The 12,784-nt window shown below is 42.4% G+C and overlaps 2 protein-coding genes across 2 annotated transcripts; both read right to left on the reverse strand.

Annotated features, from left to right (window-relative positions):
- Positions 1-483: 483 nt before the first annotated feature.
- On the reverse strand, positions 484-5,442 carry si:ch211-248a14.8. Its single transcript, XM_036521170.1, has 5 exons — positions 5,167-5,442; positions 3,850-3,928; positions 3,164-3,383; positions 2,267-2,564; positions 484-1,372 (listed from the first exon to the last, which is right to left on the reverse strand). The coding sequence occupies exons 2-5, from the start codon at positions 3,867-3,869 to the stop codon at positions 972-974; spliced, it is 939 nt and encodes a 312-aa protein (XP_036377063.1). The 5' UTR covers positions 3,870-3,928; positions 5,167-5,442; the 3' UTR covers positions 484-971.
- Positions 5,443-8,010: 2,568 nt separating this feature from the next.
- On the reverse strand, positions 8,011-12,532 carry nudt13 (nudix (nucleoside diphosphate linked moiety X)-type motif 13). The gene is made up of 8 exons (XM_036521205.1): positions 12,230-12,532; positions 11,856-11,998; positions 11,418-11,525; positions 10,781-10,887; positions 10,146-10,271; positions 9,662-9,773; positions 9,200-9,354; positions 8,011-8,894 (listed from the first exon to the last, which is right to left on the reverse strand). The coding sequence occupies exons 1-8, from the start codon at positions 12,310-12,312 to the stop codon at positions 8,706-8,708; spliced, it is 1,023 nt and encodes a 340-aa protein (XP_036377098.1). The 5' UTR covers positions 12,313-12,532; the 3' UTR covers positions 8,011-8,705.
- Positions 12,533-12,784: the final 252 nt, after the last annotated feature.

Raw genomic sequence — 12,784 nt, forward strand, 5'->3', positions numbered from 1 at the left:
GCTGGCCTGCTACCTGCTGTAGAGCATTAGGGTCAACCAGCCGTCTATCCCAGAATGCTCCTGGTGCACCTGAAAGCATGCTGTTCAGAAATCCCGCTTCAGCTTGTACACGCTGCTCCAAATGCATATGACCAGCAATGGAACCCATTGCTCCCGCAACATGTGACATACCTGCTCTTATAGATGTGAGTCCTGGGATCAACACAATCCACTGATGTAAAGCACTGTTTGTGTTCTCTGTTCAGCTCTCATCACATATGTAGCCTCAGAAAGCGCTCCAAAATCAGACTTGGACATGAAGAATATACAAGATTTTATATACTATGAAAATTTATTTCTAATTTGGATTCTTTCTCCGAATGTAACTACGTGTAGATATGAGTTTCAAGTAATTAATCGCAAAAAAATCCTTATACATATTTGCCTTGACAGTTCAACAAAATTTTATATATTACTGGCAATAATTTATATAATATTGATAGTATATTACATTTTCAGATCTAATAATAGTTGATATTTGTACACATTCCTTCATTGTACACTTTAATATGTGCCCTCCATTTGCACTAATTTATATCAGCATATGTCTGGTTATATTTTTCTCTTTAATATTTCTGAAGAATCCCAACAGATCATGTTGTAATGTTCTGACATTTTGCACATGGATAACAATGAAAAGAACAGTGGTGTCCTTTTCTGGAGCTTATAAGGTAATGAAGTATGAAAGACAGATAAAGACCACGGATGAATCCCTGGTTGTCTGAGTTTTGCCCCTGAACGTTGACACTCGGGGGCAATACCTCAGAGAAAAATTTTGCTTGGATTCACTGATATTTATATTATCTGGATGGCTTATCCCATTCACCAGATCAACCATCATGTCAGCCAATCCACAAGGCAAAGGTTAGAAAATCTGTGCAGGAGTTTGCTTGCCGTGACAACTTCAAAAACAACGCGCACCTCCCCTCCAGCTACAGCAGACTAGTGAAAGACCGAAACAAACCATGCCCTGTGTCAAGGAGCGATGCAGCCAGTGGGGTGCAGTACAGTGCTGTGAGGGCCAGCAGGAGGCGCTGGAGGGACCCCAGGAGCAGCATAGCTAGCAGGTATCCAAGGAACAGCAGGCTGTGCCAGCAGCCCTCACCCAGCATTCGCGGGGCGTCCGGGTGCAGCAGGCACAGGAAGCCCAGCACCAGGCTTTTGTTAACGGTTAGGGAGAAGTACAGGTCAAAGGGGGATACCCGCTGTCCCTTTTGCCCCGCCTCTCTGTTCCCCACACAGGCCAGCCAGCAGAGAGACAGGCTGTGCAGGAGGAGGCTCAGCGGGGCGTAGAGGCACACCAAGGGATCAGCCAACAGGAAGTCACGTGTTCCTGCAGGACAGGGCAGAGGACATGGATGGTACATGTCACTTCTGCGGAAACGCAGACCAGGGACATAGAGAAAGAACATTTGGTGAAATCTTGATTGGAAATGGAAGATTCTAGTAAATCTATTCGCAGGGGTCATGCCTACCCCTGCCGGCAGGCCGTGTCCTTATAAATAGTGACATATTCCAGCAATGATTAACTGCCTGTCACATACATTTGCATTAATTTTTTTCTGCACAGTTACTACCATTACACTACCTCTGGTGCTGAAAATAGTCACATTTGTCTGAAGGAAATATACTTGCCAGTTTGAAAAGTAGTAAATTAGAAGCACTTGTCAATTGGAAAAATTTATATACAATTTAATATTTATTGGACGGTTGATTTTTATGGCTCTGGTCCAGAGTTTCTGTAAGGACAGAGGACAGCAAGTACACAGGACACGTGCTGGCTCAGCCACAGTTTTGTATGCTTCAGAACAGTCCTTTTTTGGTCTTTGCATGCATGCTGTCTGATAATTACGTTTCTAGCCAGTAAGCTCACAATACCCTGCCTGATGGTATATACCCAAGCTTCTTATACTGGTCCTCCACATACACAGAGAAGTAGAAAATGGGACCTAGACTTGTCTTTGATAGTTGAGAACTATTATTTTATTCCACATACAAAACTTACCTGTTTTGGCTCTGGGTTGACACACTCACACACAGAGTGTTGTACTTTATGTATCTGTATATATTTGACTGAAGATATTAGCTAACAATGAGAGACACATTCAGCGCTAGGCAAGACTCAAACCCAATTGAGGAACTGACATGTAAATGCTCAAAGTCCAGTCACTGAAAGAAGTCTCATATAGTGTAGTAATTGGGCACTGCAGCAGTGTATTGTGGGTACCTGTTATTGTCACAGACGTGAGTGTAACAGCAGCCAATAGAAAGGTGGTATGGCTGGAGGGGGGTGGAGTCAGGCCGAGGGCATGGGTCCAGCCCACGCAGGCCAGAGGGAGCAGGTGCAGTGTGAGAGGGTAGAGGCCAGAGGGGGCGCTGATGTCTGCCCACAGTGCCAGCACTGTCTGGATACTGTCACAAATGGAGGGCACCAGTAACCATTCACCCAGCTGCAGAGAGTAAGGCAGCAAAGTGATGCATCCTACAGCATGCAGCGTCTGTAAGGCCAGCAGGGTCACCACCACCTGAGGAATAAATGCCCTGTTACGACCGGAAAGGAATACATACCCTCTCTGACAGAGACACACAGGAACATGCACAAACCCATACAAGGACTACATATGAACTTGCACTCCACCCTCTATGTGTTGCTGGGAGCCCATCCACACAGTGATGAACAATAGAAAGAAAAGTGGGCTGTCTCATATTACAGTTCTCTCCAAGATCATTTGTCGGTTATCGGCTTTTCATCTGTAAGATCTGTTTAAAGTTGTACTAAGAACAGAAGTCTTGATCCAGGTCTTAGTCAGTTATGAGATGGATAACTGGGAATTTTACTGGAAACTATCCACCGACAACTTACTAAAGACCAACTAATCAATTAATGGATGGATTCTGTTACGCATCATTTCAGACATACAAAACATGCACTCGCACTGTCATTTGGCCTATAAACACACGTTTGGCACACATAGACACGTCAGATGAGGTGAAGAGGTGAGCATTTGTCAAGATAATGAATTCGATTATTAGATGAGCAGACTGAGACAGCCAGACTGGGAACTGGAACGAGATATCGGACAATACTTGTGCAAACACAAATGAGTTCCTCCCTGTAACGCACCTGTGCAAACGAGAGGGGTACCACATAGGGAAAGCGGTACTGAGAGATGAAGATGTGTGTGACGAAGCTATAGAGCCTGTTACTCTGGGAATAGATCAACAAAGCCAGCAAGGCAGCCCCAATGCGAATCCAAGCAGGAAGAGATTGCCATAAGTCCAGTGGAAGTGCACTCAGCGTTGAAAGGCGCTGACTCCACTTCCTGTTGAACCACGCAGGGGTGCTAAAGAGAGAGATAAATGGCATCACAACATTCAAGGTCAATATACCAATAAAAACTCATCTGTGACTATCAGTGTTGATAGAGAGGTTATGTTGAAAAGCAACATTAGAAATGTCATTGTCAATGTCATGTCCCACGAGCAAGAAATAGAGGAGATCAAGAGCATACCATTAAACTGATAATCATCATGCATCTGCTATTGATGACCTTTTCATGATTGGCAATAACTTGCATTTTAAGGTGCAGGTGAGGTGCACCCACCAACAGCTCTCATTCAAAACCACTTTTTTGCTGCAGCAATTTCATGCAACGTGCACACTGGTAACACCAGCTCAGATCCAATCGATTAAAAGGCAGGTGGCTGCTGATGGGTGATCCCTGTTTAAACTTGCGTGCTTGTTGACCATGCAACACAAACCAAAAGAGGACTGGGACAGGCTCTCTGCCACCCCCATCCGAAGCTCACCCACTGCCACAGCCTGTCATGAATATCCATGAAAGGTAGAGCCCTTTTCCCGAGGTCACATTTGGGTGGAGATCCGCGTCTTCAAATTAAAACATATACAAGGTGAATATTTGAATTGAGAATCCACAAACCGCATTCTGTGATATTGATGGCCATTTAGTTAAGGTGGCATAGAGGATGTTAGAATAGAATAAGTATGTATACCATTAAATAAATTGCAGCTCAGACAAATATAGATACATCACATCAGCATTTGAGCATGAAATATGGATCCCTTTTTCACTGATCATTGTTCCAAACCTACTTTTTAAAACTATTTTTCATTAATGACAAGCTTGCAGATCTAAGTATGGATTATCCATGAGCTGCTGATACCTTTCTACTAAATTGGTCAAATGTTGTAGCAGTACCTCACATGAAATTATTGTAATTACACGAAAGTGATGAGATGCATTTTAACTGAAATGTAATTGTCTTTGTTGTAATTGAAATGGCTGTGATGTGGAAAATGGTAAATAATTACAATAAATGAACAAATAAAGGTAAAATCCCTGCATCTCTCATTTGATGCCCATCTGCCCTTACTGTGATAAATAACCAAAAGCAGAGATTTGACAAGAGTCTAATTACAGAATTAGTTTCACGTCTAAGGAATAATAAAATATCTTTAACATAGCGGTCTTTAAATATGTCACCGAGCAGTTTACTGAGAACATCTCCTAGCTATTCTGTAGAGAGTGGTGTCGTAATTGAATGCCAGTTACAATTATGCACAGTACAGTATCAAGCACTGTAGCTGTACACAATTTACTATTGTGGGGATGAATGTCAGAAAATATATTTTAACCACATTGTGCTGTGCTGTGAATCTGGATGTTTAGAAGGCTCACAATAGTCCCAGCCAGAGAAGGGTTATTTAGCTGTTAATAATTACGCAGGGGATTAATGTGGGTGGGGTCTCTATAAAACACTGTCACCAACCATTCTGGGCTATGTAACAAGAAAACATGGGGACTGGGCTTATTTTATAGCTGTGACAAGGTATAAAAAAGAATTATTTTTAGTTATATTTTAGCCTGGTAACTTTGGCAGCCCTACATTACCCTGCATTATGCTTAAAAAATCACCTAGACAGCCACATCACAAATGACATTGGGTGATTATTCATGCGTTTGACCAACCATTTTACCTCTATCAACGCAATGAGGAGTACCGTAATCACATTGTAATGCTTCCTGTTCACAAAATTTAAATGTGTGAGGCAATGTAGCGTATAGCAGCAGAGACACATAAAGTACAAAAAGTAAGTTTACTCACTTTCTGGTGTGTTTCCTCCGTTCTGAATCTCCAGTGTTAGTCATTCAACCCCTCAGATTCCACCCTCTCTGTCTTCAGCTCCGGCACTCTTCCCCCACCAACCTTCGTCAGCACAGCGGGAAGATCCAAAGTTCATGATATTTATGACTTCAGTGAACTGGACTCCCTTGCAAACTGTCTCTGTGTCATGGCTCCGTGTGTGAATATTTTTTTTTATCAGTCTCTGCTTCAGCCGCTTAAGTCCATGTAAATGCAGTCTCAGCTTCTCCGGTTACTGCAGGTTGTTGGGTGCACGGCACAGATGGGTACTGAGGGGTGGACTTTGACCAAATTGCCCACCCCCTTCCAACCTCAGCCTTCTCGTGCCTGAGGGAAATTTATCAACTGTAACATTTGCTCAATGAGTGATCCTGACTGTGGAAATGGCCCTCACGCTCACCATGTAGTACAGCGTCACTGCTGTTGCTAGGTATGGATGACGAAGGACCTGGATCACTCAAGATGAGTTGGGGACACTGTGCTTGACTTGATGGTTAAGAACCGTGTTTCAAATATACATTGCCTCTGAAGACACTTCACGCCTATTCTGTGGAAATGATATTCAAACATGGAGTTGGCAAGCTGGTCAAAGGCTGTCAGTTAATGATAATAACAGCAAAATAAGCTGTTAATGATTAGGCAGAGCAACAAGGTGTGGCTTGTTTTCTTTCCTTGTGATTGGTCTATAGCTCCCTTAGCAATCCCTCTTATACAAACTTCACCTCAGGCCAATTGTTAACATCTGAGTGATGAACATCTTCCTTGATGTCACGTCACACTGTGGTCTTTAAACTTATTTGATAACTGCTTATGCTCTCCTGGTGCTTAATCATTTCGAACCTATAATAAATGAATGAAATATGAATCAACCTAAATAAAATTAATAAAAAACAATGCACTGTTTATTGGCTGCATATGAAAACTCTGAAGATAGCTACAAAATAATTTCTTTGAAATAAGCAGGACACAACTTATAGTTATTTTGGGTCTGTTTCATTTCATATCGTTAAAAGCTATGTTATGTTATGTCCCCAGCATTTTCAAATTAGATTAATAGGCTTGTGTTGTTTTCAGTCAAAGAATAAATATGTATGTAATGTTTCAATCATACTACACCAGATACGTACCAGAAACACTTGGTGATGGGGGGAAATACTTTGTCAGGAATTGCAACCTTCCTTGGCACTCTACAGGAGGTTTTTATGTAATCATCTCTCAGCCATGAAAAAAAGATGCTAGGGAAGGATACTTCACACAGTATGACTCAGAATGAGCTTGTCTGATTGGACAATATTGCTTGTAGTTGAGGAGCAGGAGTCTTATGAAAGCACTTCCCAGAGCTGGAAAAGCACAACACAATCTATAGACCTGTTTCTCAGTGCAATGCACAACCGCTGGTGAAATGTCTCCTCCTTTTTTGCATACCAGTACATTACATTATTGTTTTAAGGTCCATGGCGTAATGATATGGATAAACACAATTTCCCTCTTTATTATATGATATATTGAATACAGAATCCTAATGAATTTGTTTTTTTGTAGAATGTCTGTGATACAGCGGTAAAAGTTATTCCAAACTTGCGAAGACCTTCAGACGTATCTTAAAGTTACATGGTAACAGATTAAACCACAGTCAGCACAATAAGTCGGGTTGCAGTCTGAATTTAACCCAACAATTACAGTTCATGTGTCGGTCAGATACTTGATGACTGGCAGTGGCGATGTGCAAGGCTGGGGGCTAGCTAATTTACTCCCATCCAGGAACTGAGTGATGGGGGAGGGGTAGAGACGTGGCAGTCTACCCCCCCAATCCCCTTTTCTCCGTATCCGAATGAATGGCTCATGGTCTACACTACAGTAGCCAAAGTTTCTGTGGTCGCTTGGAAATTTCTTTGCACTGCCCACTCTGTATACCACTGTCACAACAAGTCCAGAACAGCATCCAAATGAGGTCATTTCCACGGTTCTTGAGTCTTTTGTTTTGTGCCCTCCAGAAAGAAGGTGTACTCTAGCAACATATGTTCGACAAGTGCATTTGAGTTGGGTGTGGTTGGGCGTGGGTAGATATACAAAGACATCTGGGCCTGTCAACTCACGTCATTTAAATGCAGGGCACACAATGGCAGACCGCAAAAATAAAAAATCAAACACAGCAGAATCATCAGGGAAACGATATCTACATGCAAATATTTATAAAAGATATGTGCATGAAATCCATACTCTGGCTGGGCAAACAGAAATTTTAAGGTGGTGGGGGGGGGGGGGGGTGCATAGTCTCTCTGTGCCTTTCTGTCACTTGCAACCCTTATCAGTACACACATACACACACACATTTGTTAGCGCATGTATGTGCTAGCGTTGGCAGTAAGAGCAAGACCAGCCCCAGGCCTTGAGTAAATATTTAACCTGAATTGCCTCAGTAAATAACCAATGATATGAGTGGGCAATACGTAAGCTATTTAAGTTACATCTGATAAGGACACATATCCTACAAATAATGTTATGTGTCCTGTTATTTTGTTAAGGAGAAATGAAACTTTAGGTTCCCTAGTAGCTTCTGCTACTGAGGAACGTACAGTACTTCCTCTGTTGCTAGCAGCTGGAAAACAGATATATGATGTATGTTGTCTAGACCTCACTCTATATCCAGCATCTCTGAGAGGAGTTCCTGAGCATGGCTTTTTTATATGAAGTCAGTGTGTGGAGTACTGGTAGACATGTTGTCAAGTTATTGCCGCATACTAGATGCTCATACACAACCTTGCAAATGAAATACTAAAGAAAATTTTGGCCAGGAGGGTTTACTGTAAAGGTTTATTAAGTGGTTATAGTTGGTAAGATTAAAAGCACAAGTAATTCACCTTAACTAACAAGCCAGGGGTGACACAATCATGTTTGCTTGCTACATTACAGTGTCAGTAGTTTTAAACATAAGGCAAGGTAGAGGCACTGAACAGCACATCAGGGTTATCAGTTCAAACCTGACACTTTACTGAGGTAATTATTTATTTAGAAACCTGTGGCCCGTGGTCATCCAAGACATAACTGGATATTGTAATTCCATTAAAATGAAAATCAGAAATAAGGACCACACCCCCAAGAGGTGCAAGCATCACTACAGGATCAATTTAATAATTTGCTGACAGTGTTTCTTAGTTAATTACATATCTATATTTTCTTCAACTACAACACCAGGAAGTACATCTGTGAACATCTGTGACACACTATTAAACAGCCAAAAGTAGAAATCTGATGTCACAACCCTCAATCTATATGTGACGGAATGCTTTGACTGTCACTTTATAGAACAGATGTGCCCTTCTCTGAACCATTTCAGGACAGCTCCACCTGTCTGGAATGACACTTGTATGGGTTTGTTGCCCCTGTCAATCCAGACATAGTCTGGATGCTGCTTCCCTTGAGAAGTAAGTGTGGTCATTCCAGCAAGCATACTTCTAATACTGTGACTGCATTAAATTCTCAAGACTCTGCTCCTTTAGCTATGACTTCTTCTGCTGGTTCGCCCACTCCTGGATGAGTTTATTGGCTATCGCATAGCTAGGGGGGACCCAGAATACACTGGGCTCTCCTCTTGGGTTTCGTGGGGGTGTCTTCCTCTGCAGAGCCTCTTCAATTTCATCGAGACTGAACCATCGTGCATCCTCCAGCTCTGCCCCATTCAAGTTGATCTGTTGGAGACAGCCATTTTGACATGCATTGACCCACTGACTGAACTTATACTATTTACTTTGGATATAGTTTGGGCAATAACTGTGTCCCAATTAATTTTACAATGAAAAAAGTGGGGGTTGTTTGTGTTGTCAGGTTTAATAGTGTGTCAGCATTTAAGAAGCAAGTGATAATACTCTGTGTCATTCCCCTAATAGAAGTGTATGTAGCGGGCAGTCTTCACACACAGAAGGTATATAGTGAGCTCGACACCTGCACACACACACAAACACACTCTGGATATGTATGAGGCTGTGGTCTGTACCTCTCCATTGTCTGGGCTGACGGTGGCATGACAGGCCACCATGAAGGAGCTCTGTGGAAAAGGCCAGTGCTGGGAGCCAGAGTACTGCAGGGACTCCACCTCCAGTCCCACCTCCTCTGCCACCTCCCTCCTTAGCGTCTCCTCCACAGTCTCACCTGCAGGAGGCAACACATTCACACGTCTGCGCTCACATTCTGCAGTGGGCGTGACATGCTCCTCTGATCAGGCCCAATAACTGATGCCAAATGCTCTTTCCTTATACTGAATGGACAACTGATGAGAAGGAAATAATAAGCGTATCAATAAAGACGCATTAGGAAAGGTGGTGAGTGTCGGACCAATCAGAGCCATGCGAAATACTGCTTCATACATGACTACGCCCTGACTATATTGCTTAAAAAAAGAGAAATGTAGAGAGAATGTTTGTGAGCTCGTGAGAGGGGCAGAGAGAGTTAGCCTCACCTATGTCACAGAATCCTGCCAATGCACTATACATCCCCCGAGGGAAGCCGGACTGTCGCGCCAACAAGCACCTCCTGCCGTCAGACACCAGCACTATTACCACCGGCGCCATCTGTAGGATGGACAGAGCAACAACTACAACAACCCGACTCCATCCAGTATCCATATCAAATACATTTTCAGTTCAATTGATCTGACACTCTTGCTCATTCAACTTGAATGTACACATTTCTGCTCTGGAAGTTGCGCTGAATAAGAGTGTCTGCTAAATGAATGTAATGTAATTTAATACAACACAATAAGGCAATAATGAGCTTGGAAGTATTTGGGGTCCTAAGATGCTTTCAAATTACATATGGGAGCTCTTTAACCAAAGAGCTACTAAAACAGCTGAGTGGCTGAATTTCTTGATTAATGGCAACAGTATTGTCAAACCCAACTACAGTACTGATATTGCATTTGCATTTTTCCTCCCTGCTCACACCTGGGGGTAGTAGGTAGCCCCGTTTGCTAGACACACACGCTGGCTCCCAGCCTGGTTCCGCTGAGTGGGCTGCCCAGTGGTGCTGCAGAAGCCGTGGGTCTGGTGCCAACGAAGCAGGGCCTGTCCCTGAACACAACACACCCACAGAGTCAGAACCGGAAATGGCCAACACCACATGCTGGCTTCACATTTTCACATGCACTAAATCTGCTGTGTCCAAAAATTGTGACAAAAGGAGGAATCAATGACCTAAACACCACTCAAAAGTCTGGACACACCTTTCTTTCTTTATTTTTACTATTTCCTGCATTTTAGAATAATAGTGAAGACATCACAACTATGAAATAACACAAACTGAATTATGTGGTGACCAAAAAGTGTTAAATAAATCATAACTATCTAAACTTATATTTTCAATTCTTCAAAGTAGGCAAAAATATTTTTAAATTATTATATTTTTTTAAAAAATTCATACATAGGCATCAACTTCACTATTTATACATGTCTAGGAAACAAATTTCAAGCATTTAAGCATGTCTTTAGATCGAAATGTCTTTCAATGCATGTTTCCCTTTATCTTAATCAGGTGTGTCAAAACTTTTGACTGGTACTGTAAATAGTGCAGAAGTAGGTACCTTGGACACCAGAGGGGCTTCTGGCCCCTTCAGTAGGAAAAAGGCCTTCCTCAGGTCAATGAAGACGCCCCCACAGAGCTCCTCCACAGCGGCCTGTTCCAGACTCCCTGCAGCACACATCAGTCACATCAAAGAGCAGGGAGACGGACAGCATCTATTTTTGGACAAGATAAATCTGCTGATCATGGCTGGAGTCTAGTGGTGACTTTACTGTAAATCTAAGTACAGAGCTGGGTATCATGCATGGGAGAGGAAGGTGACATTGTTTTACTGCTTCTTGCTTCAAAATATCACAAAGTCAATGTCTCCACATGTGAGTTTAACATCTGACATATCTTATATCAGACTGTTATATCATGTAGCTGATATAGTCATTATATCAAACCTTATTTAAAATAGGTTGTTTTCTGTTTTAAATCAAATGTCTAGTATATATGATTCACAGCGGATGTAGGAGGTTAGTGTTTGGATTGCACTGCTTAATATGGACCAGTGCTACCGTTTTCAAAATTTCCCGCCTGAAGGGCATTGCTCATTGCAGAATTCCATTATCATCATTAACAACAGTCCATGGGTTTAATGTTTGCGACTGACATCTCAGTTTATTTTGAAGAAAAAAAAATCGATCTGTTATTACCAACATCAAGGGAGAACTGTGGCACATTATCATCCGAGCAGCCAATGAGGACAGAGCTGTTCAACAGCTGTTCATCCTTCCCAAGCTTTCCCAGAATTCCTTTTACATCTGGTGAAGAAGACACATAAAATCTCATCCGGCTTTCAGCATAAATATAAAATCAAAACAATCCTGGGATTCTAAAATATATATGTACAGATTTTTGAAGAAGTAAGAAGATTGCTGAATGGGCTGTATATGAAATTGCAGGACTCCTTGGAATTGCTTCAGCAATTCATCAAGTGAAGATTAATTTCAATGTTAAGGAATTACTTGACTGTTACAATACTTTGTGTGCATACAGAGCCTCTCATCAATGGAGCTCAAGGCTCATTACAGCACGGGAGAACCTATACTTCATCAATATGCAACACCCGTTTGCTCCTCCCCTCACCACACCTGTGGCCTGGAGGGCAGGTAGCTGGTACATTCCTCTCTCCGTCTGCCTCAGCAGCGGTGCCAGTTTGTGATAGAGCAGCACACTGCCAGACTGAAGGGCTCTCAGACACGCCTCGTCGTCCTCCTTCAGTCTCATCAGGTACCTAAATTGGACAGATCAGGGGACGCTGAGATCAGACAGAGAGATAATGGACTTTCAATGGAAGAATCATGCTCACTCAGAATGGAAAGAAACGGTCCTAAAACCATGGTCCATCCTTCTCAATTACTTCCAAAGATTACGCTGAAAAACAAAGCAATATTAAACTGCGTCGGTGAACTACTATTGCATCCTTAAACTGAATTGGCAGAACGCCGAGTGTGAAGGAACTGACCTCATCCGGGACACATAGCTGGAGCAGTCACGTGAGCCAAACAGCTGACGAGTTTTGAAAGCGCTCCGTACCAAGCAGCGCATCACCGCTACGGCCTCTCTCTCTCCACCCTGCACAGACAAGAAACGGGAGCATGTAGGAATGAAGAAAAGTTCAAAATGGCCAGTGGAACATTTCTGACAGCGAAGATACTCTGTGTTATTGGCACTTATGAGCACTTTATAGCGTATCACATTTACCTGTAAAGCAACCAATCAAGCTTGCTAGCCTGGCTAGCTAGACAGCTTATACCTCCTGGAAAAAGTTGCATTCCTCATTAGTTGGATAATCATTATTCGTTATGTGCAAAATGAGAAACATGGTAACAATTTAAACTCTCTTAACAGTTTAAATTGTTACACTATCTTTTAATAAGTTAAATCAACCATATATTGCGCCCTATAACAACTGAAGCCAGTGGAAACTAGAACATGCATGTTAAACATCAACGTAAACGCTTCCAAACAACTCTCGTTCACACAGGTTTCACAAGAGCCTTTGAATGAACCTTCCACG

This window comes from Megalops cyprinoides, chromosome 1 (assembly GCF_013368585.1).
Source record: "Megalops cyprinoides isolate fMegCyp1 chromosome 1, fMegCyp1.pri, whole genome shotgun sequence".
NCBI classification, from domain to species: domain Eukaryota; kingdom Metazoa; phylum Chordata; class Actinopteri; order Elopiformes; family Megalopidae; genus Megalops; species Megalops cyprinoides.